This window comes from Sebastes fasciatus, chromosome 6 (genome assembly GCF_043250625.1).
Source record: "Sebastes fasciatus isolate fSebFas1 chromosome 6, fSebFas1.pri, whole genome shotgun sequence".
Lineage (NCBI taxonomy): Eukaryota > Metazoa > Chordata > Actinopteri > Perciformes > Sebastidae > Sebastes > Sebastes fasciatus.
Genome location: NC_133800.1, coordinates 15,164,319 through 15,189,898, shown reverse-complemented (window position 1 = coordinate 15,189,898; position 25,580 = coordinate 15,164,319). Strand labels below are relative to the sequence as shown.

Here is a 25,580-nt window from a genome sequence, read left to right as displayed (position 1 = left end):
TATGAATGCATATGTTGTAGTACTACATGCACAATTAAGTGACCGAATGAGAAGAAGTGCTTATTGACACTTCCACCCCGAGGCTTCAGACAGTAGCACTGCTTAATATTTTCCTGAACAATTCATAAATGTGGGCTGCACGGTGGTGCAGTGGTTAGCACTGGCGCCTCACAGCTAGAGGGTTGCAGGTTCGAATCCGGCTTGGGACCCTTCTGTGTGGAGTTTGCATGTTCTCCCCGTGTCAGCGTGGGTTTTCTCCGGGTACTCCGGTTTCCTCCCACAGTCCAAAGACATGCAGGTTAGGTTAATTGTGGACTCTAAAAAAATTGCCCGTAGGTGTGAATGTGAGCGTGAATGGTTGTCTGTCTCTATGTGTCAGCCCTGCGATGGACTGGCGACCTGTCCAGGGTGTACCCTGCCTTCGCCCAATGTCGGCTGGGATCGGCTCCAGCCCCCCCGCGACCCCTAACGGGATAAGCGGTTGCAGATGGATGGATGGAATTCATAAATGTGATGGATAGGAAGAATTGGAGTGCGGAGTGGGGGAGCAGAGTACTGGTGTTGTCATATTCTGACAATAACTTTTTTACTACCCTTTTCATTCTTTTTGTTTCTCCTTTACCACTCTTTCATTTCTCTCAGCTATAAACAAAATACACAAGTAAATGAAGGATTTTACGCACAAATCAATCAGTTTGAAAATGTGTTAGTAAGGGTGTCGCGATTCAATTTGATTTTTGATTTTAAGGTCATGATTCAATTTGATTTTCGATTTAAATGTGCCATTGTTAGATTATGGAATCTTGATTCGTAAAGATCAACAGATCATTGATTTTATGCCCTGACAACTGTCATTTACACTTTCAAATTCTTCTTTAAAAGGAGAACTGAACTCCCTTTTTATTTAGAAAGTGTTTCAAAAATTAGGCTACAACTGTCTACAACCTAAAAAGCTGCATTTTTTCAATATCAGTATCTGTATCACTTCAGTACATAATCATTACAAAAACAAAACAGAAATCTGTCTGAAGTGCATTACAAGTGTGCTGTAATCTACAAAGTCGACGGTTTTGTTGTCATTACTGTCCATTTGAGTGAGGTGGCTGTTACATCTCTAGAGTCCAGCTGTATTTTTCCTTGTTTGTGAGTTGGCGGGGCGGAGAGAAAAATAATCGATGATCCTTCTTTTGGTTTCGATGGTCGAGATTGGAAGCTAATTTCGATCGATTTACGATTTAGAATCTAAATCGTGACACCCCTAAATTGTGTAGATGTGGCCGTGTGCCCTTGCCTCTAAACATAAAGTCACAGTGAAACTAGATTTCGATTAGTTTAACTCAGCTGTTGAGGATAATATTCAAGCCAAATAGAGTCCCCACAATGAAAAGCCTTAAAGGATCTGGCGGTATCTAGCAGTGAGGTCGCAGATTGCAACCAACTGACACCTCCTCCGTGTGCCGAGCTTGTTGAAGAACTACGGTGGCCAACGCAAATGGCCCTCTCTAGAGACACTTTGAGAGTAGCGTAGGTCGTTTGGAGCAGTGCCTGTGCGTAGAGTTTGTGTGTATGTGGGAGGTGAGTGGTGAAGCGAGAGAGAGAGCGGTGGCGACGGTAGCGAGTTATGTTATGAAGTCTGGCCTAAGCAGGAAAAGTGAACAGTGTTTGGTTTGTCAGTTCTGGGCTACTGTAGAAACATGGCGGTGCAACATGGCGGACTCGGTGAAGAAAACCCGCTCCGTACTTAGATAGAAACGGCTGATTCTAAGGCAACAAAAACACAAAAAATATTTTTTTCAGGTGATTATTCACTAAAGAAAACATACTTATTAATATTATCTTCAATATCTGCTAATAGATCCCCCTAAATGATGCATACTGGTCCTTAAGCAACACTGCTCCTTATCTACTAACTTGGTATTCAGACTGAAAATAGCACTGTGTTAGAAAAGAGGCTGTGTTGGTGTAGGAGTGTTGTTTTAAGAACCGGCGAGATAATGAAATGTGAATTAGGAAGGCTGGTTTGAGTAATAGATCCATGAGTTTGAAGGATTATAGGAAGCCACAACACTGCACAGCTGTTTATAATACACGAGGAAGGATTTTACAGCTCTGGAGAGTTATCTTAGCAACAATGGTTTTATCCTCCATCGCAATGATTGCAAGGTAAACAGTAGAAATCTGATCTAACAGGAATGTGCGCTTGCGCGTATTTGATGGTTCAACACAGTGCTTTGCTGGATGACAACGCTTTGACTTGAGTTTTTGTTTTGTTTTGTTTTTGACAGAGCAGTGGCCTCATTGAAATGTGTGAGGTGGCTACATTTCTGGTGTCTGTCAGAACACGGCCTAAAAGTGTGTGTTGTGTCATTCACATGAATTTGACCACTGAACCGCTGCTGTTTATTCACCCCAAACAGCCAATGTGCCAACAGTACGTTAGCAGCAAGCTGTAAGAACCCCAGTTCTCTTTGTTATTTCCCTCCAGTCTCTCCTTTTGCATCAGTTGTCTTTGTACGTTTATGAAGTAGATTCATTAAGCCCCGGGCTAATTCGTGTCTAATTGTATCTTTCCATTGACTCTGTATGCAATCTCTACCGCTATTACTACCTCTAAAATTCGCTTCACGTTCTGAACACAGAGTAAGTCTTCAGCGTCTTATGGAGCCTGCCTCCTGCACAACTTGTGAAGCAGAGAGTGGAGGCAATCAAACAAAATGCTCTTGATGTTAAACACTTGAGCCAACAAGTGCTTGCTGACTTGAGGCAGGTCTCAGTAGTGTCCCTGCATGTCAAAGCTCTCTTAACCCAGGTCTTTCACTCCATGTGTCCAGGTTTTAGACTTGGAAAAAAAGAAGAAAAGTCAACTGAATAAAAACTGACGAAAAGAGAAGCCTTGCAACAAAATGCAACAAACATAAAATACATTATGTTTAAATAATTTAAGTACAACTTTGTTCTGCATATTCTGCACTATGTGTCTCCAGGTGGGGTCTCTTTCCTTTACAGTAAATAGAAAGTGTCTGAGGTAAAAGCTGCAGGTGCTGTGCTTTAGCCTGATCTACTGTATGTCTCCCTTTTACTTGTAGATGTATTATTTACAGACTATTTGAGGCTATTGTCTGGTTTCTTAAGCGCCTCTGTCTGGGCTTTTACTGTCTATTCCTGCTTTACTTTTCAGTGACAAAGATGTTAGATTGCTGTCCAAAAAGATATGTGAGTCTCAGACTGGTTGAAAAAAAAGTCTCTAATTCAAACAGTTTGCTGGATCTAAGTGAAGTCTGATGCTCAGATCATATAATGGCCTGATCAGCTAGCAGAGATGGAGGAAAAAGGCTTTTTCCTAGATGATAAAAGGATAGGACTAAAAATTTGGAGTTCAGCCAGTGAATTGAGGCTGCATTGTTCATGTCCCCTCACAATAATAAAGAACACAACAAATAACAAACAAATGATTTGTATGCTCTTAACTAATCTTTGTCCTGATGGTGGTGCTCGGGAAAGGCCAATGGGTCATTAAAATCAAAACAGATTATCCCCCTAGGAGTATGAATATTCTCAACAAATTAAACTGCAATTTGGAGACCGTCCTTGCAAGAACAACGACAGCTCAGTTGTTTCAGTAAATGCCCCAAAACAACATTTGTTTATGAAGGAATGTGCTCAGTTAATTTCATGGCAGTCTTCTCATGAGAGTTTGATATTTCTTATGTACAAACAGAAATGTTTGCCTGTTGGTGATGCCAGAGAAAAGGTCAGGGAGTCACCAGTTAAAGCTTCATTGGGCAAAAATTCCATAATAACCTTTCAGCATATTGTAATTCAAGTGCTCTGAGAGATAACTAGACTTCTGCACCTTCTCATGGCTCTGTTTTCAGGCTTTAAAAAATCTTGACTTTGACCAATCACAGATCATTTCAGAGAGAGCGTTCCTATTGGCTGTGCACCGACTGGTGGGACGTGCTTGGTATTTCTTCAACAGATCTCAACATGGCTGCCGGGTCACAAACTTTCTCATTTTACAGCTAAACAGTACACTACAAGATGTTTCTGAAAACATTTGAGATGAGAAAAAGGCATTACAGTAACAGAATATTGATACATATTTGATCAGCGCTGATCAAATTTGCTCTATTTCTGCAGTTTTATCCAATATTTTTTACAATAAAACTGATTTCATTATTTGCAGGTAAACCAAAAATATAGATTTTGTGAGCTGGGAGAGAATGATAGAGGCTGATATTAAGACATGTTAATAACTATAATGTCAAGAAATTGTAATTTTGATATGGAGAAAAACAAAAGTCAACACAAAGTCAACAACAATATTACAATGCAGTGCTGTTTAGCAGCTGACGTAAATATCCCAAATATGTGAATGGTGAAGAAAACTTGTACTCCAGGAACAAACTCCATGAGCCTCAGTTGTCCATACTTGAATATATAACTTTAACACAACACAAATGTGATATCAGAGAAGAACAGCATGCATTGACACAGTCATAGCAAAAACTTAAAGTAACATAAGATTCACTCAGCGTTATAGAGGATGTCCCACGTCATACAGAATCAAGTAAGCATACTACCTTGGAGAAAGCAAAACAGTGTTGTGTCTAACCCTTGGTTCAGACTGTTGGAGTCGGGGATATCTACAAGGTCCTCATCCTATCAGACACCCAGAGCCTCCTCAAATAATGCCTAGTTCACACTACATGACTTTAACTTCCCGACAGTTTTTGGAGCTCCCTGACAAAATCTCCAGATCATAGGCAAATTGGCGTTAGCGCACCGCTCACACATCAGCGCTCGAGCATCAAGTGTGAGCTGCTCAAAGACGCAAGCTGAGAGGCTTGCCGATGCCTCGAGACACATTTCAGATATCTAGCATGCTAAATATCTGGGCCTGTCTGGGACTCCGGCCACGAGCTACAGCCAATGAGAGAGCAAGACACAGGTTGAGGGGAAACCTGGGGGAGGAGGGGTTGCCTGTAACAATAGGAACTTACGTATGTGTTGCATTTGCAACGCAGAGCAAAATTGTTGTTGCACCGTGAGGAATAAATAGTAAAAATAGATTGTGTAAACCGGTGGAAACAGTCTATTTTGTGAACACATTTTCCAACAACAACATCAGCAATGTGTCTTGCGTATGGTATCACGCCATGTGTGTATTTCACACGTGTGCTTTCGTGACAAAACGTAGTTTGGAGACCTCATTTGGGATTCCTCCCAGGGAAAAATCTTGTAGTGTGCAACCCCCTGTCTCCAGTCAGTCATGCAGTGTGAAAACCACAACAACTTCAAGACTCCCAATTACAAGACAACAAGTTGTGTAGTGTGAACAGAGATCTGACGACTTTGAAAGTCGTGTAGTGTGAATTTGGCTTTAGGCATGCCAAGTGTGAAGGACTCTGAGGTCTTTCAAAATACCAAACTGATGACAATGAACAAATAATACATTCATGATGACATTTCTATGACAGTTAGCTTCCCTATAATATTATAGGGAAGTGTCAGTATAGGTAAAAAGTGAAAAAAAGTCACCTAATATGTGATATGAGTATTAATCTTTTACAAGATTTTTAATTTGCCACCTGCTAAACGGACTGATGCTCACTTCTGACATCACCTGTCCTCTAATTAAGTGTGGTAAGCTTAATTTCCTGCCTTGAGTGGGAAGATATATATTAGGTGATTCATATCTAATGAAAATATAATGTTGACATCTTTTAATAATACTAGTACATTGTTCTTAATCTGTCTTGATTTACAACGACACTGTGGGGAGAGGGAGAGGCGGGAAAGTAAAAGATGAGTGAAAGTAGATAACCATGTAGACAGTAATAAATGCGACTGGAATAAATGAGGAAAATGAGGATGCACGCATGAGCAACAGAGGAAAAGACAGAGAAAAGAAAGAGCCGAACAAGTAAGTCTTAAAATGTGTGATAGGGCACAGATGGAGAACTTGTCTGTGTAGCACTTTCAGATTTTATGATGTGTGGATGCTCTCTAAGTTATTGCTTGGAGGAAAAGATCACATACGCTCGGTGAAATTCTTTTTCTCTCTTGCCTGCTCTTCCTCTCTTGCTGTGAAGTCCTGGTTATTGTTACCTCCCTGCTGTCTTGCTGTTATAAAACAAGTGAACTGAGAAGCAGCCCTTCCTCAAAAACAGCCTGACTCAAAATAACAGACATTTTACAAGTGAAGGTAGATAAAAACACACAATTTTCTCGCACATTCGCACAACTCCAGAGCAAACCGTGGAGTCCATACCTACTGTATGCAATGTAAAAATTGCAGGATTGAAAATGTTTAATGAGGAAGGAAATGCACTCAACACATTTAGTAGACCCCAAGGACACACACAATGCGTCACAATGGTCAGAAACACTGACTCACATAACCTTTACTTGCTTACAAGAATACTCACAAGACTCCTTTAAGTTTAGGCAATAAAAATACTTGGTTAAGTTTAGAGAACAATTGTGGTTATGGTTGAAATAACTACGTAGGAGAAGGGATGCCACTTCTCAACTTCCAGAGCTTTCAGCTGCATCTGTTTACAATGTATTCTGACATCTTATGACAGTTTCATTTAGTAACAATATTTCACACGTTATAATATTTGTTTCACATGTAAGAACTTAAAAGATAAGTTCAAATTTTTTCAACTCTGTCTTAGAACAATACTCACATGTCTTTTCAACATCGCCTCTATGCTTCAGCTCTGATACAGACCAGGATTTACTGGCTACATATAGCCCGGTTTTAGACATTATTCTAAAAACAGCATTACATATTTTAAAAATGATTTGACATAAGCACTGCACACCCTCGCGTTTACAGTATAACTGTTTATTTTTTCTCATAAACACAGTTTCACAGATCTAGGCTAAGATTAGACATCTACTAAACTTTATGCAGATAAATGATAATTGGATGTGGTTGAAATATCTGGAAAAAGCTAACAATTTTTAATTCATTTTTTTTTTTTTTAAAACTACTGTTTCCAAAGGAGAAACTTATTTTATTTGAACAAGCAAACACTAACTGCTGTCCTGTTTCTGGTGAGGAAAGTGTTGTAAAAGCACCACATAGGAAAAAAATCCCCATTTGGGTCAGTGCAAACTGTGTTTATTGTTTCGAGTAAGCTAAACTGATTTGATACATTGTTTTCTCTCTGTCTTGGAAAAAGCTGGCACATACAGAAAGGAGATAATGTATTCTTCCGCGTGTTGTCCGTCTCTCTCTCTAGTCTTAAATCTAGTGTCATGCTCAAGGAAGCAGAGTAGCACAAACAGACACAATTTAAGGGGACATATCATGCTCATTTTCAGGTTCATACTTGTCTATTGTGTTTCTACCAGAACATGTTTACGTGCTTTAATGTTCAAAAAACACATTATTTTTTCTCATACTGTCTGTCTGAATATACCTGTATTCACCCTCTGTCCGAAACGCTCCGTTTTAGCACCTGCCTCTTTAAGAGACCGAAAAAGCCCAGTCTGCTCTGATTGGCTTGCAAGACAAATATGGTGCAACCAGTGGGCTACCTCGGGGTCTGAAAAGTGAAGCCAATGCAGAAGTGCCTTCAACTTGCATTCTTTCTAATAGCCAGCAGGGGGCGACTCCTCTGGTTGCAAAAAGAAGTCTGATTGTATAGAAGTATATGAGAAAATGACTTCTCACTTGATTTATTACCTCAGTAAACATTGTAAACATGAGTTTATGGTCTCAATAGCTAGTTTCAAGTCTTCTTCAATACAGCCTGATGTTCATTTAGTTAATTATGGTCCCATTTAGAGACAAATAGACCATAAAGAAGGGGATGCTTTAGGGCGTGGCTACCTTGTGATTGACAAGTCACTACCACGGCGTTGTACGGTCTGGGAGTTGTCCGTTTTCGTTTTCATCTTAGAACTTTAACCCTTTCACAGTGTGTTTTCAGTTCATGAAAGTTAATTAGAACCTTTTTGGTTGCCTAAAATGTCTTATTTAGTGTTTGATTGTACTTAGCTCCACCCTCTCGTGTCACTTCTGGTTGCAAATAACCAAGATGGCGACGGCCAAAAACCAAGATGGCGTCGGCCAAAATGCCGAACTCGAGATTTCAAGATGGCAGTCCATAAACAAATGGGTGACGTCACGGTGACTACGTCCACTTCTTATATACAGTCTATAGAGTCTACAGTCTATATAGTGCGCCTTTGCAAACGTAGTTCTCAAGCCGTGGCCAATATATTCGAATGAGCCTGCATGTGACATAGGAAGTGGAGCCAAATCTGAATGGCTTGTTGAATCACATGTTTTTCAATCTAGGTAGCCCACAACAAACTGACTTATTTGTCTTATTTCACAGTTTGTGGGTTGGTAGGCACTCCAGATACCCAAATGTATGAGCACAAGCACTGAAAAATTGAGTTTTTCATGATATGTCCCCTTTAAGGAAAGCAGTCAGGTAGCAGCTTTTATACAGTTCTTATACAGTACATAATTTTGATAAATGAAGCCTTTCAAATGCACATTTTCTGTCTAGTGTCAGAATCAGCCACGTGCTCCGTCTGTCAAATTTCATTTGTATCGACCTGCTTTTGAAAATCTTCAGCAGCATGTGAGAGATTGGATCCCATTTGTATTTATTTATCTGTGAATAATGGATTTGTCAGCAGATGCCTGCGGACCTGTGACACTGCCCAGAATAGAGATCAGTATTTAAACAAATTAAAAACTTATTTTCCTCTTTTAGATTGGATTAGAGGAAGTGAAATGTGACCAGGCCTGGTCCTTTAATTTGATACTGTCTATGTTTATTATCAGGCTTGAGTTTTATTTCTGCTGCCAATTTTCTCAGTTTCATTTATTTTTTTTCTCTCTTCATCCTATTATACTTATTTTCTGTCTATATTTTCTGCAGTTTCTTTGTCATCTTGCTCCATATTTGTATTTAGTTTCTCCGGGTAAGTTAATCAGTTTCTCTCTGTCTCTCCCTTTCTTTCTCCTCACTCCCCTCCTCATGTGGATGAAGTAGGCACATGTGGTAAGCGGCTGTGTCCGGTGTTTGCATGTGCATGCCATGTACATGTACATTTCTCTGTCCAAGGTATGGGCACCAGCTGTGGCCAGCTGCTGTGTGTATAGTGCATTGTGTGTGTGGGTGTGCACCCATATGCAGGTGTGGGCACGTACCCATTTTATGCAGCAGCTGTGTGTTTAGTGTGTGTTTGGTTACGCACAGCTGTTTAGTAGCAGGTGATGATTTTAGGAGCCAAGCAGACAGTCAGCCAGGCAGGCGGCCAGGGGGACGACAGGGAGAGCTGAGCCCAATAAGATGTAAGGAGGCCTGGGCTGGGCGTTCACTCAACCAGGCCTTCTGGACCGCTGCTGGATGGCTAGTGGTTCAGGAGAGACCCAGCTGAGGGTGTCAGTGTTTATACATGACTCTAAACCTGCCAGACTCCACAGACAGCGAACTGATTACTATTGTATATAAATCAGTCACAGGAAGACAGTTACAGTAAATCTAGGCTTAAAAGCGTCTAGGTAAGGAGGTTCAGATCTAAACTGGTATCCAATCCTCCCACTCAAAATCAGATGAGCTGTTCAGGTTTACATGTACATGTAAATATTACATGAGATGTGCTGAAATGAGAGAAATGTTAAGTAGACAAATAGAGCACTTGTGAAATAAAGAGAGGTTACGCAAAAAAAAGCAAGACTGCAAAGAACCATTGTAAGAAAAGTGAGGTAAAAAAAAAGCGATGGAACAGTAGGCATCAATGAAGGACAGAGAAAGAATATAGGGAGCAAGAAAGACAAGGCAAGGCATATAAGGCAAGGGCAAAATAAAATGAAGGAGAAAGCAAGATATACAAGACTACAAAACACAGCAGAAAACTGTAGCTGTCAGCAAATTGTTAGACTAACTGCTGCCAATAAAGTGTGAATAGGAAGCAAATGGGGCCCATATGGTTTCCCTCTGTCATTCCATCTGTATTGAAGACCTATCTAAAACCTCATTAAGGCCTTATGACACCTCCACCACTAAAATCAGACAGATGGTTATCAAGCTCTATGATGAGACACCAGCTGTGCTTATGACACAGAATGACATAGATCGTCTATTCTGGGAGGGAAACAAGCAAACAAATGCTGTGTTCACTTTTCATTTAAATACTAGCAATCTATTTAGTAACGTATGATGAAGAAACACACAAACATGAAAAATGCTTAATTACAAAAATATTGTGCTTGTAATATGTTTGGTAACCATTGTCTGGTTCAGTTTAGGGACAATATTTGAAGACAAAGTTTTTGTGCAGGCAGTAAAAAGTGACGGACATACATTACTTACCTAACGTCCCCACCGTCGTTTTGCTTTTTTTACAGAAATAAAACCCATTTAGTTCATTTTTGCTTATCGGCGCCGTGTTATCAATACATGTGAAAGTGTCTGCTCCGTACAGAGTCTCAACACAGAGCAGCAGGAGTCAGATTTCACACACACGGGATGCGTGAGAGTTGATGGACAAGATGATGGCAGGATTAGGATGGGAGGATTAGGTGTCGAAGTAAAAAGCAAATATTTCAGATTTAAACCCAATGCTATAGGGGAACCATAATGTTAATGAGGTAATTGCAGTGCCGTGTACGGAGTGGTCACAGCCGGTTTGCGCGGCGGAGCAACGCCGGGTGGAAACCTGCGGCCCCGCAGCGAAAGCTTTACTGGAGAGGCTAGACTTTGACCGTCATCTTTTCTTGTAAAATGTCCGGTGTAATCGGTAACACCTGTGTTGTCACAAGTTTATTAACCGGTGGGAAAATGTCCTCACCGTCACGTCCCTAACAGATAGAGTACTAACAGATATCCCAGCATTTGTAAGTTAAGTTTCATGGAACACCAAGCTGTGACAATGAGTTTTGGAGTCTATTCATTGTGCAGTATTGCGCACATTTTTTAATTTGCAGCACCCCTTGCCTGACAATAAGTTTCACTGTTAAAGGTAGGATCGGTAATGATGAGAAACTAGTAACAGTACACTAGATATTAAAAAGGATCCAACCTAAAAACCCAGCCCGGTGTTGCCAACTCTTTTCCAATGAAAGTAGCTAACGCTATCTAGCTCCGAAAGCCACTAAATCTAGAGAGAAAGTCACCAAGTCGGCAACACTGACAGTCTGTCGCTTCAAGCCTCCCTCCAAACCCTTCCACCCCCAAAATAATCATTATGAATGCAAACAACGAACATGGCTATTGTTAGTATTCACAGCTGTCAAGCTAGCAGCTTGTGGAAGACTGATGTGACGCACAATGAGTGCACCGGCAGAATATGCGCAGGTAGGCCTGATTCAGCCCGAATGTAGTGATTGGACGGGTTTATCCCTGTCCTGCGACAGCCACAGAGACCAGATTGTTTTCTTTTTTTGGTCAGAGCAACCTCATGTGTCACTGTGGAGTTAAGAGGCAGAGCCTAAGTAACCATTATTATTTATTAGACTCTCAATGGGGATATCCAACCTGTTCATTATCTGCATAGTGTGCCAGCAAGACCGAGGACAAAGTGCAGAGTCGGTGCAATAGCCAGTTTAAGGATGTGCAGCTTTTAAAGCAGAAACTACTTTTACATTTACATTTTTGTCTCAACTTTTCAAAGTTAGAATTTGATTCAAAGTTTGCAGAACTTTCTTATAGCCTCGGAGCATCAAGTACAAATGAGTTCCCAACAAGATTCATAATTGAGCGTCAGACTAGTGTCAGTTATCTCCCAACACAACACAAACTGCAAAATATATTCTTAACCTGAGAAGATGAAATGAGATGAAAGATAAAACAGAATCAGAGTCATCACTGACTGAACAACACAATAGTGAGTTTTTTAATGGATATTGGAATATGTCATGGGTGTTATGTGCACAGTACATGGTGTAGATACATACGTACCCATGCATGCACATGCATTAGCACACATACACAGTAAGAATATATATTTTTTATGTAGTACAATGATCTGAAATATGGAAATACAGAGTCTGAAAATAGCATTCTGCTCTGGGAGGAAGAATGAAAGGTTTTAAGAGTAATGAGAGGATGAAGAATGGGATGTGGTGGTAGCACACGCACACATGCACACACACACACACGCACGCACGCACGCACGCACGCACGCACGCACGCACGCACACACACACACACACACACACACACACACACACACACACACACACACACACACACACAGCCATGTGTTATGCCTGGCCATTAGTCAAAGCTGTCACTGTACATACTAAGCCAAATCGTTAGTATGGTGGTTGTCATGTGTACTTGAGTGGCCATTAGTGTGAGAGAACTCGGTGCGGAAGAACTTCTATAAGAAGATAACAAGTAAAATCTGACTCTGTGCTTGCATTTAGTTTTGTTTAATCTCTTATGAGACGCGCCATTTAACTGAAAATATGCTTTGCATTTTGTATCGGATGTAAAGGATGCTACAGTATAAAATGTTGTTGATCCTTGCAGAACTGTTCTTGTTACTTCATTGTAAAGAAAGGCGAGAGCAGAATGCACATAAATGGTTTAAATCACTTACAGATAGGGCTCATTATTTCCGGTGGAAAGCTCTTATAGTGATTACGTCTGCGCGGGCCAAATTGACCAATATAAGCGGATGATTATGATAACTATTTGACATTTAGATATGTATTACATGAATATAAAGTAGGCCTAATGACAGCTTCGCTACTCACTGACATTTATTGACTGTTTCAAAATACAGTACAGCTGTTTCAAACAAGGCTTCCACAGTTTCAAGGGTGGCTTCAACTGCAGGTGCTTTCCCCCTGTGCATTAGTTTCCTGTCTTCATCACTAGCAGCCATGACTGTTTCTCGTTGTTTGAGAAGACTACACAAGGTAGCCTGAGGAACATCAAGTTCCACTGCTGTCATAAGCTTTGAGGTGACTTTGTTTAAAAGGATTTTTCATTTAAAATTTTTCCCATCATGATTTCAATGTGCATGTAGCACCAGCCTCAGGTAGCCAGCCAGGTAGCCAGAAGCAGACAAGTTACTGCAAAGCAAAGTGTAAAGTAAAAAAAGAAACAATACATTTAGCGGACTACTTGATTACTATAATCAAATTATTTAAAGAGTATTTGTATAGTAGAGATTCTGCCCCAAGCTTTTTGATCCATAAAGAGGTTGATCACTGTAACCGCGATCAGTATAAGCGGTTTGCACTATGAAAAGAATCAGTAAGTTTATTGGTATTTATTTTGAATAGTACATAAATCATCTGAAATAATTCACCAGCAATGCAGAGGCTGCTTTCCAGCAGTCAAGAAACACTCCACAACAGTAAATATTAAGGATAGCAACGTCCTTCCTGCATATTCATTGTGCTTGGCCAAGGTAACAGCTGTGAGTAGTTCACACTTTTCATGAATAAACTCATGAAGGAGTCTCCTTGTGTACGGCTCAGAGAAGCCCACTATAATGACATTGGGGATTGTGCAGCTGCACTGTTTTGTGACTAGAAGTTTTTTGGGCCTCCACGCCGACGACAGTCATTGCTGGAGGCATTATGTTATCACGGACAGACGGAAGTACCTACTTCCCGTTCTCATGAACGCAATATCTAAGGAACACCTGGAGGGAATTTCTTCAAATTTGGCACAAACGTCCACCTGGACTCAAGGATGAATCTAGGATTCATAAGAATGTTTCATGTACCTGTGTTAATGTGCTTTGACTAGAGATGCACCAATCTGACTTTTTCAGTCCCGATAGCGATACCTCGGCTTTGCGTATCGGCCGATAACGAGTATCGATCTGATACCAGTGTTTAATTAATAAGCTGTATGCCTCACTGTGTGGAAGTGACTGGGATTATTCTTTTATGTGTAAGGCAACATCTGGCTTGACTTAAACATTGCTTTCCAAACTTTATAAAACAAAATATAACAAATAAATACATAGATATACATTTAGTGAATTATTTATTATTAAAATAATAAATCATACACCAGCAACTTCAAAACTAACAGGAATTACAATACGTGTAAACCTTTTTAATGCAGCAACATATTGGTCGAATCTTAAACAGGAATTAAAATTCCAGTATATAATATAATGTATATAGTATACAAACATAGAATTGAATTGAATAGATCGGCCCCATTGTCACCAATACCCGATCCACCTATTTGAGTCAGTATCGGCCTGATATCCAATCCGGTATCGGTATCAGTGCATCCCTAGCTTCGACATGTGATTTGGATTTTAGGCTGGACTCAACACTGTCGATGCACACAGTGTGTCTCTTGACAGTATCATATCCAAGGCAGCAAATTCAGAATAATTGTGTTTACAGTTCATGGCTGGACTTCTGCTGCATCGCCTCCCGTTGCACATGTTAACTTAATTCAGTATTTAACTCTTGGTTTATTTAGTATTTATTGTGATTTAATGATTTCCTCTCACAGTATGCTTCATTGGTAGTTCTATATTATCTGGATTGATTACAGCGTCAAGTTTAAATATATAACATTTTGCATGCATCAAAAATATAAAGTTATACATTTTCTCTTGCTTTACTTATTAAAACTTAAAAAATAGAAAATACTGTCAGGTCTGACAATCTGTCTTGGTGCTGGCATCACATCAATATTCAATTTCACTTATTCTGCGTCACTGACTGCCTGCCAAAAATGTGTATCTGGCATCTACAGTATATAGTATATGCACTCTGAGATATTTTTCAGACAGTCAAGGGCAGTGTGACAGAATCGTTAAGAAAAGGTGTGTTTGTGTGCGTCTCTGTGTGTATGTAGGAAGATAAGCATTGAACTGTCTGAAATGTCAAGGGGGTATAATTAAAGTCAACCTGGGTGCTGTCAATATGCGATGACTGCTACTGGGAACAGTGGTTTGCCCCGTGTTCAGATATAATTACGGACCATAGGGTCCCTCGACAGGTGTGTGTGTGCACATTATGTTGCAGAGGTTGGAGGATGATTGCTCTGCACTGTTAGATAGATCTGTGACAGATATGTGCCTACAGATGCCTGTGTGTTTTTCTCTGTATGTATGTATGTGTGTGTGTGTGTGTGTGTGTCAAATCCACTATGAGACATACTCCAAATCAAACCATGAGAAACAGTAACAGTAACAACACAATTTTGTTTTCACCATCATCCAATTAATCTTATTTTCCAGCAATTCCACAGTTGCTTTCAACATCACACAGAATCTGTTCACGGGTGTATGTGTGTGAGGTTGTATTGTCGTGCACATGTTGTGCTTACCTCCATTTTCCTCCCACTGTGCCTATAATGAAAAGCTAAATGGCCTGGGTTAGCACTGATTAAAGATGGACAGCTACCTAGGAGGAGACGGAGAAAACAGCGGTCGGGAAATGACAGTTTGAGGTAAATGACAGCTCTGCTATGTTTAGGATAAATGGATCGTGCAGCTATATTCAGCCTTCGCCATCAATTATTCAAAGACCCACCGACAAGACAAATCCCCAGTAACTGAGATTCCTGTGCAGCGGAGGTAAAGCAAGTTTCTAACCAGGTGACGTGATTCACCCTTTTCAGATCCCGATTTCTACAGCTGGGATCCGTTACATGTTCACATGAGCAAGAGTGCCTCCGTGAATTAACTCTTAATTATTAAAAATTCATTACACGACTAAGAATGTAATGGCCTTGTTATAGAGGCCATTTATCTGAAATTACCTGTGATATGTTCTACCGTTGTTCCTCCCTCTGTGGAGAAGCAACATAATGACAGCTGTGAGACAACCACTAATTTACACCTTGAGGGAGATATCAGTGTGTGTGTGTGTGTGTGTGTGTGTGTGTGTGTGTTTGTCTGCATTTGCATGTAGATGATGTGACATGTACTGTATGTCCTTGCGTACGCTGATACTCATGCATGAATGTGTGTACACGGGTGATATTGTAGCAGCTGACAGTGTGTTCTGATAACAGATGGGTGAATGGGTCATTTTCTATTTATAATGAGTGTGTGTCCGTTATACTGTGGACCTGTCAGTTGTCTAATTTAAGAAGGGGTGTGTGTGTGTATGTGTGTTACATTGTCAGACATATCCCAGAGTGTTAAAGACAGTGCCAGGTGACATTGTGATTCAAACTTTTTTTTCCTTCCCCATCATTCTTCACCATCGTTTTTTTGCCCCAATATGTAGAAATTATGTGCAAAGTGTCTGTTTTTAGCCTACTGATTTTGGTGTTCCCCTGACTTTTCCCTCTAGTGCCACCATGGGTTTAACATTTTTTGCTTTTTACCGAAATGTCTCGACAGCTATCGAATGGATTTGCCTGAATCGTAATGACTTTGGTGATCTCCTGACTTTCTATCTAGCGCCACCAGCAGGTCAAAGTTTGCATTCATTCAGTGAAATACCTCAAAATGTACTGCTTGGATTGGATCGGCACAAAGTCTTGTGCAGACATTAAATCATGGTCCTCAGACGGGGTACCCTAATGACTTTGGCAATGCTCTGACTTTTGCTTTCTGCCTCAGTGCTTTTGCTTTGATGAAATGGTCAAAGTGTTAACTTGTCTAATACTTCAGTTTATGAGCAAGTGCCTGCAAAACTAACAATATTCCCATTGGTTTCAGCTGTACTTCGTGTTTATCGATAATTAGCTAATGTTAGCATGCTAACACGCTCCTGTTCTCTGCTCTCCTCTCCTCTCCTTGCCTGTCCTCTCGTCTCCTCTCCTGGCCTGGCCTGTCCCCCCCGTCTCCTCTCCTCCCGTCTCCTCTCCTCTCCTCTCTTCTTGCTGCAGGATTCCCCTTCACCCAACAGTTATAATGTGAGTCAGACATTTGAGAAGGCTAATGGCCGCTCTTACTTAGAACCTCGAAATGAAGGAGCTAAGAGACGACAGAGCTGCTTCCTCTCTGCTGCAACGCGGGATAATTTCTTCCTGAAATGTGACACCACTGTACCAGGTAACACACACACACACACACGCACACACACACACACACACACACACACACACACACACACACGCACGCACGCACACACACACACACACACACACACACACACACACACGCACGCAAACACATAGGGAAAAGCATCACATGAAGAGAAACTGATCTGTCTATCTGTTTGAAAACTGTACAGCTCCACCCTTTCACCATCATGCAGTCCAATTAGCTCCATCTCTGCAGGCTTCTAACCTAATATTTACCTCAATTACACTCCCATTGAAAAATGTTGTTTCAAAATTGATAGATTCATGACTTACTTGGATAATTTATGACTAGCCCCATTTCACCAAGGGACTCAACCCATGAGGCACCCCAAACCGTTTAACCAAAATCCAATTTGCATATAAATAGATTTGGACTGTTTGCAAAAGTGTTTCTTCTTCGTACACACCCACACACACACACACACACACGCACACACACGCACACACACACACTGAAGCAGATATTGCAGCCACAAGCATATGGACACTCGTGCGCACATACAGACTCCCACTGAGGCACACACATTGATGTGTGCATAACAACACACACATACAATCATTTTGCCCATTATTGAATTTGCATTTGTGAATAGGCCTACAGTATATGGAACATTATACCCCTCATCATGCTGGGTCCCCTGCCATCACAGTTCTCATAATATAAGAGCATTTAACTATTCAATAGTTTTGAAACACGCACACACGCAAAGTCCCTGCAGAATGACGGTGTTTCATATAAAGTGTTTTTATAGTATGCATGTTGTTGTTTTTGGTATGTGTTTGTATTAGGGCTGTCAATCGATTAAAATATTTAATTGTGATTAATCGCAAATTAATCACACATTTTGTATCTGTTCAAAATGTACCTTAAAGGGAGATTTGGCAAGTGTTTAATACTCTTATCAACATGGAAGTGGGCAAATATGATTGCTTTATGCAAATGTATGTATATATTTATTATCGGAAATCAATTAACAACACAAATATTCTCCAGAAACCCTCACAGGTACTGCATTTAGCATAAAAATATGCTCAAATCATAACATGGCAAACTGCAGCCCAACAGGCAACAACAGCTGTCAGTGTGTCAGTGTGCTGACTTGACTATGACTTGCCCAAAACTGCATATGATTATCATAAAGTGGGCATGTCTGTAAAGGGGAGACTCGTAGGTACCCATAGAACCCATTTACATTCACATATCTTGAGGTCAGAGGTCAAAGGACCCCATTGAAAATGGCCATGCCGGTTTTTCTTTGCCAAAATTTAGCGCAAGTTTGGAGCGTATTCTAGTCTCCTTCGCGATAAGCTAGTATGACATGGTTGGTACCAATGGATTCCTTCGATTTTTTTGTAGTTTCACATGGTGCCAGTATCATCACTCTAATTTTAAAAATGAGTCTGCTACAATCTTGCGTTAATGTGTTATAGAAATTAGTGGCGTTAAAACAAATTCACATTAACGCGTTATTATCGCGTTAACTTTGCCAGCTCTAGTTTGTAACTTTAAAAGTCCCTTTATTATATGTTTTTGTAGTCACAAGCTGCAGTTAGCTGTTGGGTCAGACAAGCACTTGCTGCTTTTTTCTTATTTTCCTCATCATAATTGTTAATGCACTAAATACAATCCTTAGCCCTGGGGTCCATTAAACCATTTCGAAATCGATTGAAAAAGTTGTTTCTATAATTTATGAAAAGTTGGCAGTTGAGTTTTAAAAAAAAAAAAAAAAAAAAGGTTTATGGTAACAATGTTGTGTAATGGATAAACCCCTGAGACTTAGCTTCTTCATTTTGAGAACAGTTTTTTTAGTTCTTTGAATGAAAATGGCTTTGTAAGAGGTTTGTTTTTACTTGCAGCACCATGAGTATATGTGTGTGCGTGTGCTGTTTTTTTTACAAGATCCTCTTTGCTTGTTTGTAATCACATCAGCATGTGTGTGAATGTGTGTCACTTTTTTCAAAAGCACAAAAAATAATTTGTAATCCCTGCAGAGTTTGTGGTTGAGCTATACAGGACCGTCTGTACAGTGTACCACGTCTTGGTGCTGGACAGCAGGGCGGTTCAGTGTCCTGGTAGACTGAGCTTTGATCAGAGTTCACACAATTCCTGTTACATTAAACTGTAGCCCATGAAAAAAGGCTAGCATACCCCGGCAACTCAGTTCTGATTTATTCTGTACAATACACCCACGCTGCTGTGACTTTTGTTGTCCAAAATGTATAACAAAGAGCAAAACATCAGGGTCGTTTTTTACATAAGAGAGAAAAACATTAAAATCTTTTAACCTTGAGCAAAATAATTCATCCTAATCTTAATGCTGTGGCTGATTCAAATACCAGCACTTTTACATTATCTGCCACAGCTGCTTTGCTGTAGACCTCGTAGCATTGCTGAGGGCAGAATTTGCAAAAAAATAGAGATTTCAGCTTTAAGCTAAATTATTTCTCCTACCTCAACCCCCAAATGTAACGCTTAAAACTTGAATGAATAGCTGTGGTGAAAAATAAATCAAATTTGTAGTAATATCGTGAAAAATGCACATTTGTAGGGTGTGAGGCTCAAAGTTCTGGTTTACTCTGACACACTGAAGGTGCGCTCCTATAAATTACATGGGTGTCTGAGGTACTTTCCTGCCTCTGTTAAAGCAGCTAAATGTGAAATGATGTACAGTATGGATTATGTATTGCATGTGTTCGTCAGGCCCCGGCCAGTACAACCCCAGTGTGAAATCCTTCCCTCAAATGGCTCTGATGTCCTCCAGAGAAGATCGATTCAAAGTGTGTGTGGACACCAACCCTGGACCAGGCGCTTATCAGGTAACGCTGGTAAAGTTTTGCTCTCGTGAAACATGTTTACCTCCCAACACACTCCCAGTCTATATGACCCCCTGCATTCAGTAATAGTGCACTAGCATCAGTGTAGGTATGGATGTGTATGTGTCTCTGTATGACTAAGAGTGAGAGTATGATGAGACGTGAGTGTGCGTACACAGACCCTGTTTGGGTGTCTGGTGTATGCATGAGAGGCCACAAATATATGTCTGACATTATCTCACGTTTTGATCCTCAGAGGATCTATCAAATTTCTCTCTCTGACCTTGAGCTGTGCGGAAGAAATTGATTGCTTTGTAAGAAAAATCCAAACTTCAATAAGTTTCTGTGGTTTCGACCAATCTCCACTGATGCAACGCGAGGCTGAATGATGCCGTTTCCTGCTCAAGGCAGCTTTTCACTTTGTGAGAGAATTGTTTCTTAATTGACCTGCCTGGTTAATTTAAACTGGGAAAAGTGAGTGTGTTTTTATGATGTGTAATGTTGTTTAATGCAGCCACCTCAGACTGCTGACAGAGACAAATGCACTTTATGGTTGAGGCATAATACAGATGTAATGAAACCTAACCAGAACCTAATCTCTCCCTGCTCCATTTCAGTGTGTTTTAATAGGAATTACAGCTTTGGGTTACAACTGCTGGTGTGTGTGTGTGTGTGTGTGTGTGTGTGTGTGTGTGTGTGTGTGTGTGTGTGTGTGCGCGCGTGTGCGGGAAATGATTGAAAGAGCTAATGTTGCTTCCAGTCCCTGCTGACTTTGAGTGTTGAACATCAAAGACAAAACCACTGAGTTTGATTTAAACCTCGCTACAGAGTTCATCGTCATGTTCATGTCCATGGGTGTAATGTTATCACAGGACTCTTTCTTCTCTTCCCTGTCTGCCTGTCTCCCAATCTGTCTGCTGTCTGCTGTGTGGATTTAATTCCTCAATTTTTCCCTCTCTTCTCCTCTGCAGTTCACTGCCTCTGTCTCTCTTCTCTCGGCTTTGCCTGTTTCCACCTCTATGTCCCTCTCCTCTCATTCCGAGGTTCGAGTCCTTTTGGTTATTTAGCAAAAACTTGCAGCTGTTTGCATTATAGTACCTATAGTAGGAATTCACACAATATGATTATTGGGCTGATTATAAGTATGGTTTGGGCGTCACAACCAATCTGGGTTAGTAGGTGTTGACAGTCAACAGATAAAATCTTACACTGTGTGGTGTTGAAGGATTGTCTTCTGATCCATTTACTGCTCGTTCTCATGTGAATTATTTAAAAAAAATTTTAACATTTTTATGATGGGACTTGGGACCACTGCAAATGTGTATTGGGAAAAATAATACAGTCAGTAATGGTGAGAGACGTCAGATTATAATGTCCACGCTGTTTAACTGCTTGAATATGATTGGACATTACCAGCCAGCTGGTAGCCAAACAGCCCATGAATGAAGCAGCTGATGCCAATCAGATGATGCAAGCTGGACTTAAGTGCTGCCTGAAACATAAAAATGCATTTGCAGTGTATTTAATATTTTGTTATTTTCAATATATTAAAAGTCTCCAGAATGCAGGAAACAAAGTCTCTGAAACTCAAATATTTTGGGGGGGGGGAGGATCTCCAGACCCCCCGCTTTGTTTTTGAATTCCTGGAAAATGGATGTTCATTTTGGTTCAGGAACGTGATAATTTGTGTTCTCGCTGGATTTGATTGCTTGAATGTGATTGGACGTACTAGGCAGCTGGTAGCCGTACAGCTGATGAATAAGCCAGTGATTGTGAAGCATGATGCTATCACCACTTCATTCCTCAGCCTGACCCCCATCCTCTTTTCTAGTTCATCAGGTTTCAGTAGAGCCACAGCTCACCTGAAATTCACCTCACTCTTATGAAGTTCATTCCTCTACAGCTTTCTCTTCTGCAGAGTTTTCAATCTTTGTTTCCAACATCTCTCCATCCACCACCTCATCTGAATTTTGCAAAAGTTTCCTACTTTTCTTTGTCTTTTCCGTGCAAATTTAATTTTGAAACTGTCATTGTGATTGTCACCCATTTCTGTTTTAGTACAGGAACATGAGAGACTTATGTTCAATTTAAATTGTGCTTCTTTCTGACTGTCAAGACTTAAAATCTTGTACACGATAATCAGTGCAAATAGTCGTTATGTTAAGTACATACCTAGTCTTTGTAGGTTTCAAAAATCTTAACGTTAAAGCCCCAGTGAGTGAGTGTGTATCACTTTGTAAGTACTTAGCCTCAGTAATATAGGCAGAATGCCGTGCATATTTTTCCCACATACATTTTTAAAACCTCTATCTTCCTATGTAGATGTATGCCTTTGGTTGTTCTTTCATCACCATACGCTGTGTTTTTCCTCTCTTTACCTGCTCTACACGTCCCTCTCTTCTTCTCACGTTGTCTCTCTGCTCCATTTCTCTCTGTTAAGGGGAAACTGTGGCTTTTCCACTGACAGAGCTTGTAAAACGGTTGAAGTATCTCATGCGGTCCTCCTCTCCTGAAAAACATATCCAACTAAAGCATTAAATTAAAAAATAAAATTTGAATTCTCCATTTTGGCTTGTCGAGTGTTTGTCTGCAGCCACTTTCAGTCACAGAGAGGGTAGAGTTAATGTCGGAGATAATTGGCTCAAAGTGAAAATGGGTTAGTTTATGGAATTAAGCTAATAACAATGCTACCTACTGTAGAATTTAATTGCAGACCAATAAATAAGGCTCTTGGTCCTGGTTTTGGCTCCACTGGCTTTTTGTGTGGAGTTTCAATTTAGATTAGATAGTTGTGTCCTTAGATTGGCTACTGGCTGGGTGCTCATGTTTCCACAAAGACAAGCAAGTTAATGCTTGTAGGTTAATGGTTGTCTGTTTCTATGTGTCAGCCCTTTAATAGACTGGCTGCCTGTCCAGTGTGCCCAATGTGAGCTTGAAGAGACCCCGTTTCCCCTCAACAGGACTGTGTGTGTGCATGTATTCTGTAGATAAGGATTGGATGGAGAAACAAATATTGCGCAAACACACCACACATCTGAGCAGAGCTAACAAAAGTTCCTAAACATCAAATGGATACTCTGGCGACTAAGTATTGCGCTTCCATAACGTTGGGGGGCTTGAGAGTATAAAGGTATAAGGGTGTAAGTAAATATCGGAAAAATCGAAAATCAAGATATTATGTTTTGTGATACTGTATGGATTCTCAAAAACACTGTATCAATTTTTAATTAATAGTTTACATGCAGCGATTAACTCAGTCAATACTCTATTTCATTTGCAAAGAAATTCCCTCTCAAAGTAGTGCTATGATGTTGGATGTTACAGAGACTGTGATAAATGCAAATGCAGATCCAACTGCTCTGATTCATAAAAAAGTAAACTTGTTTTACTCATATTTTATGCATATGGTGATGTGTTCTTTATACTAGGACAGTTTTCCTAAAATTATATTAAAAAATCACAATAAATTTCCTTACTGACAGTATCGCAATATATCGCAACATATTGAATTGCAGGCCCTGTATCATGATACTTATTGTATTCTTGCCAATACACAGAATAAGGCTATGCCTTACTTGAGAGAAATCAATTTTGTGAATCTGTGAAAATCGAAGCATCAGATATCCGAGATATGTTAACTTTTTAGCCGCTATTTTAAATCACACTCCAAAAAACCCTGGGTCCTACTTTTCCCATGATGCAACTTAATAGTGTCTTTCATTAGACCTGCCCTGCCTGATAAACACCCATCACTGTCAAACTCCACACAGTTTGCAACACACGCTTTCTGTTAGACATTTTAAGTCTCAAGCTGATGACATCATCAGAGTAATTATCTCAAACTTTGAATCTCCTTCCAGAGCCACTTTAGACATTATACAGCTGTTTGCCAGGCTGAGTAGTGCTCCTCATGACGAGTATAACTGAACTTGATGGGTAGAATCGGACGAGAGCACAAATACACATACACTTAACAATGCACATTCTAATGTGATTTGTGACAATTTCAGTCTTCTCTAAGGAACATCAACCCTCGCTCACGATCACATCACTCCCTATCCTTAGTGCAACATTTAAACCAAATTTCGGAATCGGTTTTATTTGCCAAGCACATACATACAAGGAATTTGACTCCAGTTTTATGCATCTCTCTAAACATACGTACACAGAAATAGAAAAAAAACAAAAAAACATCTAGGGACAAGGACAAATAGACAGCACTGTTATGTACACAAGTGGTGATAAATGTGCTTGTGTTTATATGTTGTAGGCTCGATTACGTTTCTAATGCACGACAAGGCTCTTATTCGTTAAACTTAATTTAACAGAGGGTGGATGGATCACAGGAATATAAAAAAACACGGGAGCAGACGTCAAACAAACAAATATTAATTAAATGCTGTGATCTTTGCTGATATATAAACCTGTACAAATCCCATCACTCTCTAGTAGTAGTGCAGCATTTAAATATACATGTGTTTATGTTTTAACTAGTGTAAACTCACGTGTATTACAGTTTTTCTCAATTGTTTACACACAAATACTGGTACTTGACACACAATGACCACAACATGTAACTCATGCACCAACCCCTTGAACCAATTCTGCTAAACTACAAGCACAATTCCTGCTTTACACTCAAATTGCAGTTCTAAAACACACTTTTTTCAAAACACTACACACAATTCTCTGCATTTGGCACAATTTTCATGAAGAAAATCTCGTTTTCACAAGGAACACACTGTCATTCAAAATTCTAAAGTCAATTGCCCTACTATGCACACTGACTCATCACATGGGCAAACACCTGTCACACAGTGTTACAATTAGCAATCAGTTGATGCTTTTCATGGCTGGATTCGACATGCTAAGCGATATTTCCCCCGCTGCTTGGCCAGGGAAAACATTGCTTGTGATGTGGATGAGGTGCTGTGGCCAGACCGAAACAGAAGAGAGGATGCAGCATAGTTTTTTTTACTGTAACTGTATACAGTAAATTCCTCTGTTGTTTTGTATGTAGACCTCTGTATGTGCAACTTTGTGTTGGTTGGGATGTACACTGTGTACATTGTTTTTGTGGGGAAAATAAAATATATTTGTTACTGTGTATTTGTGTGTTCTGAGTATAAAAACAATATTCTAAAATATTTTACAACACACTTATGTATGTACTGTCTGTAGTAAGTGTAACACTGAACAAAAAAAAGGCCTAAGTCATTATGATGAATGGAGAAGAAGTGTTTTCCATTCATCATAGTGTTTTACATTGAGCACATCAGTGTTCAACTGGTTCTTATAAATGTCTATTCATATGATGGTTTGTGTGTGTCATTTGAAAACAAAATACCATTTTGAGAAGAAATAACATTGTTTTGAATGTAAAGTTTAATTTTGCAGGAGAATTGAGGGGTTTTGCCCATTGTGTGTGTGTTTTTTGATTTGTGTGTAGAGTTCTGAGAGTATGAGGCATGCTTTCAGAAAATGTGTGTAAACAATCGAGAAAAACTGTAATTAAAAAAAACAGGTGACACCTGCAACCGGTAGTACTGCAAACAATTTAGCTTGTTGTCGTTTTTTTTCAACCTTTCTGTGACTTGAGTCCAGGTGTTGATGTGGAGTTCATACATATGTTTATAAAGCCCTTAACACCAACAAAGAAACACTTTGTGATTCTTCCCTTATGGAGACTGATGCCTTTGCATTGTGTGGCATGTCATGGCTCAATTTAGCTTTAGGAGGTTCCGTTCTCGTTTG

The 25,580-nt window shown here is 40.0% G+C and overlaps 1 protein-coding gene across 1 annotated transcript in view; it reads left to right on the top strand.

Moving 5' to 3' along the window:
- Nucleotides 1–25,580, top strand: part of stpg2 (sperm-tail PG-rich repeat containing 2) — a 76,137-nt gene that overhangs the window by 37,791 nt on the left and 12,766 nt on the right. Inside the window, exons 11-12 of the mRNA XM_074637825.1 lie at nucleotides 16,815–16,980; nucleotides 19,714–19,829. Of these exons, the coding sequence (XP_074493926.1) occupies nucleotides 16,815–16,980; nucleotides 19,714–19,829 (282 nt within the window). The remainder of the gene's footprint in view (nucleotides 1–16,814; nucleotides 16,981–19,713; nucleotides 19,830–25,580) is intronic.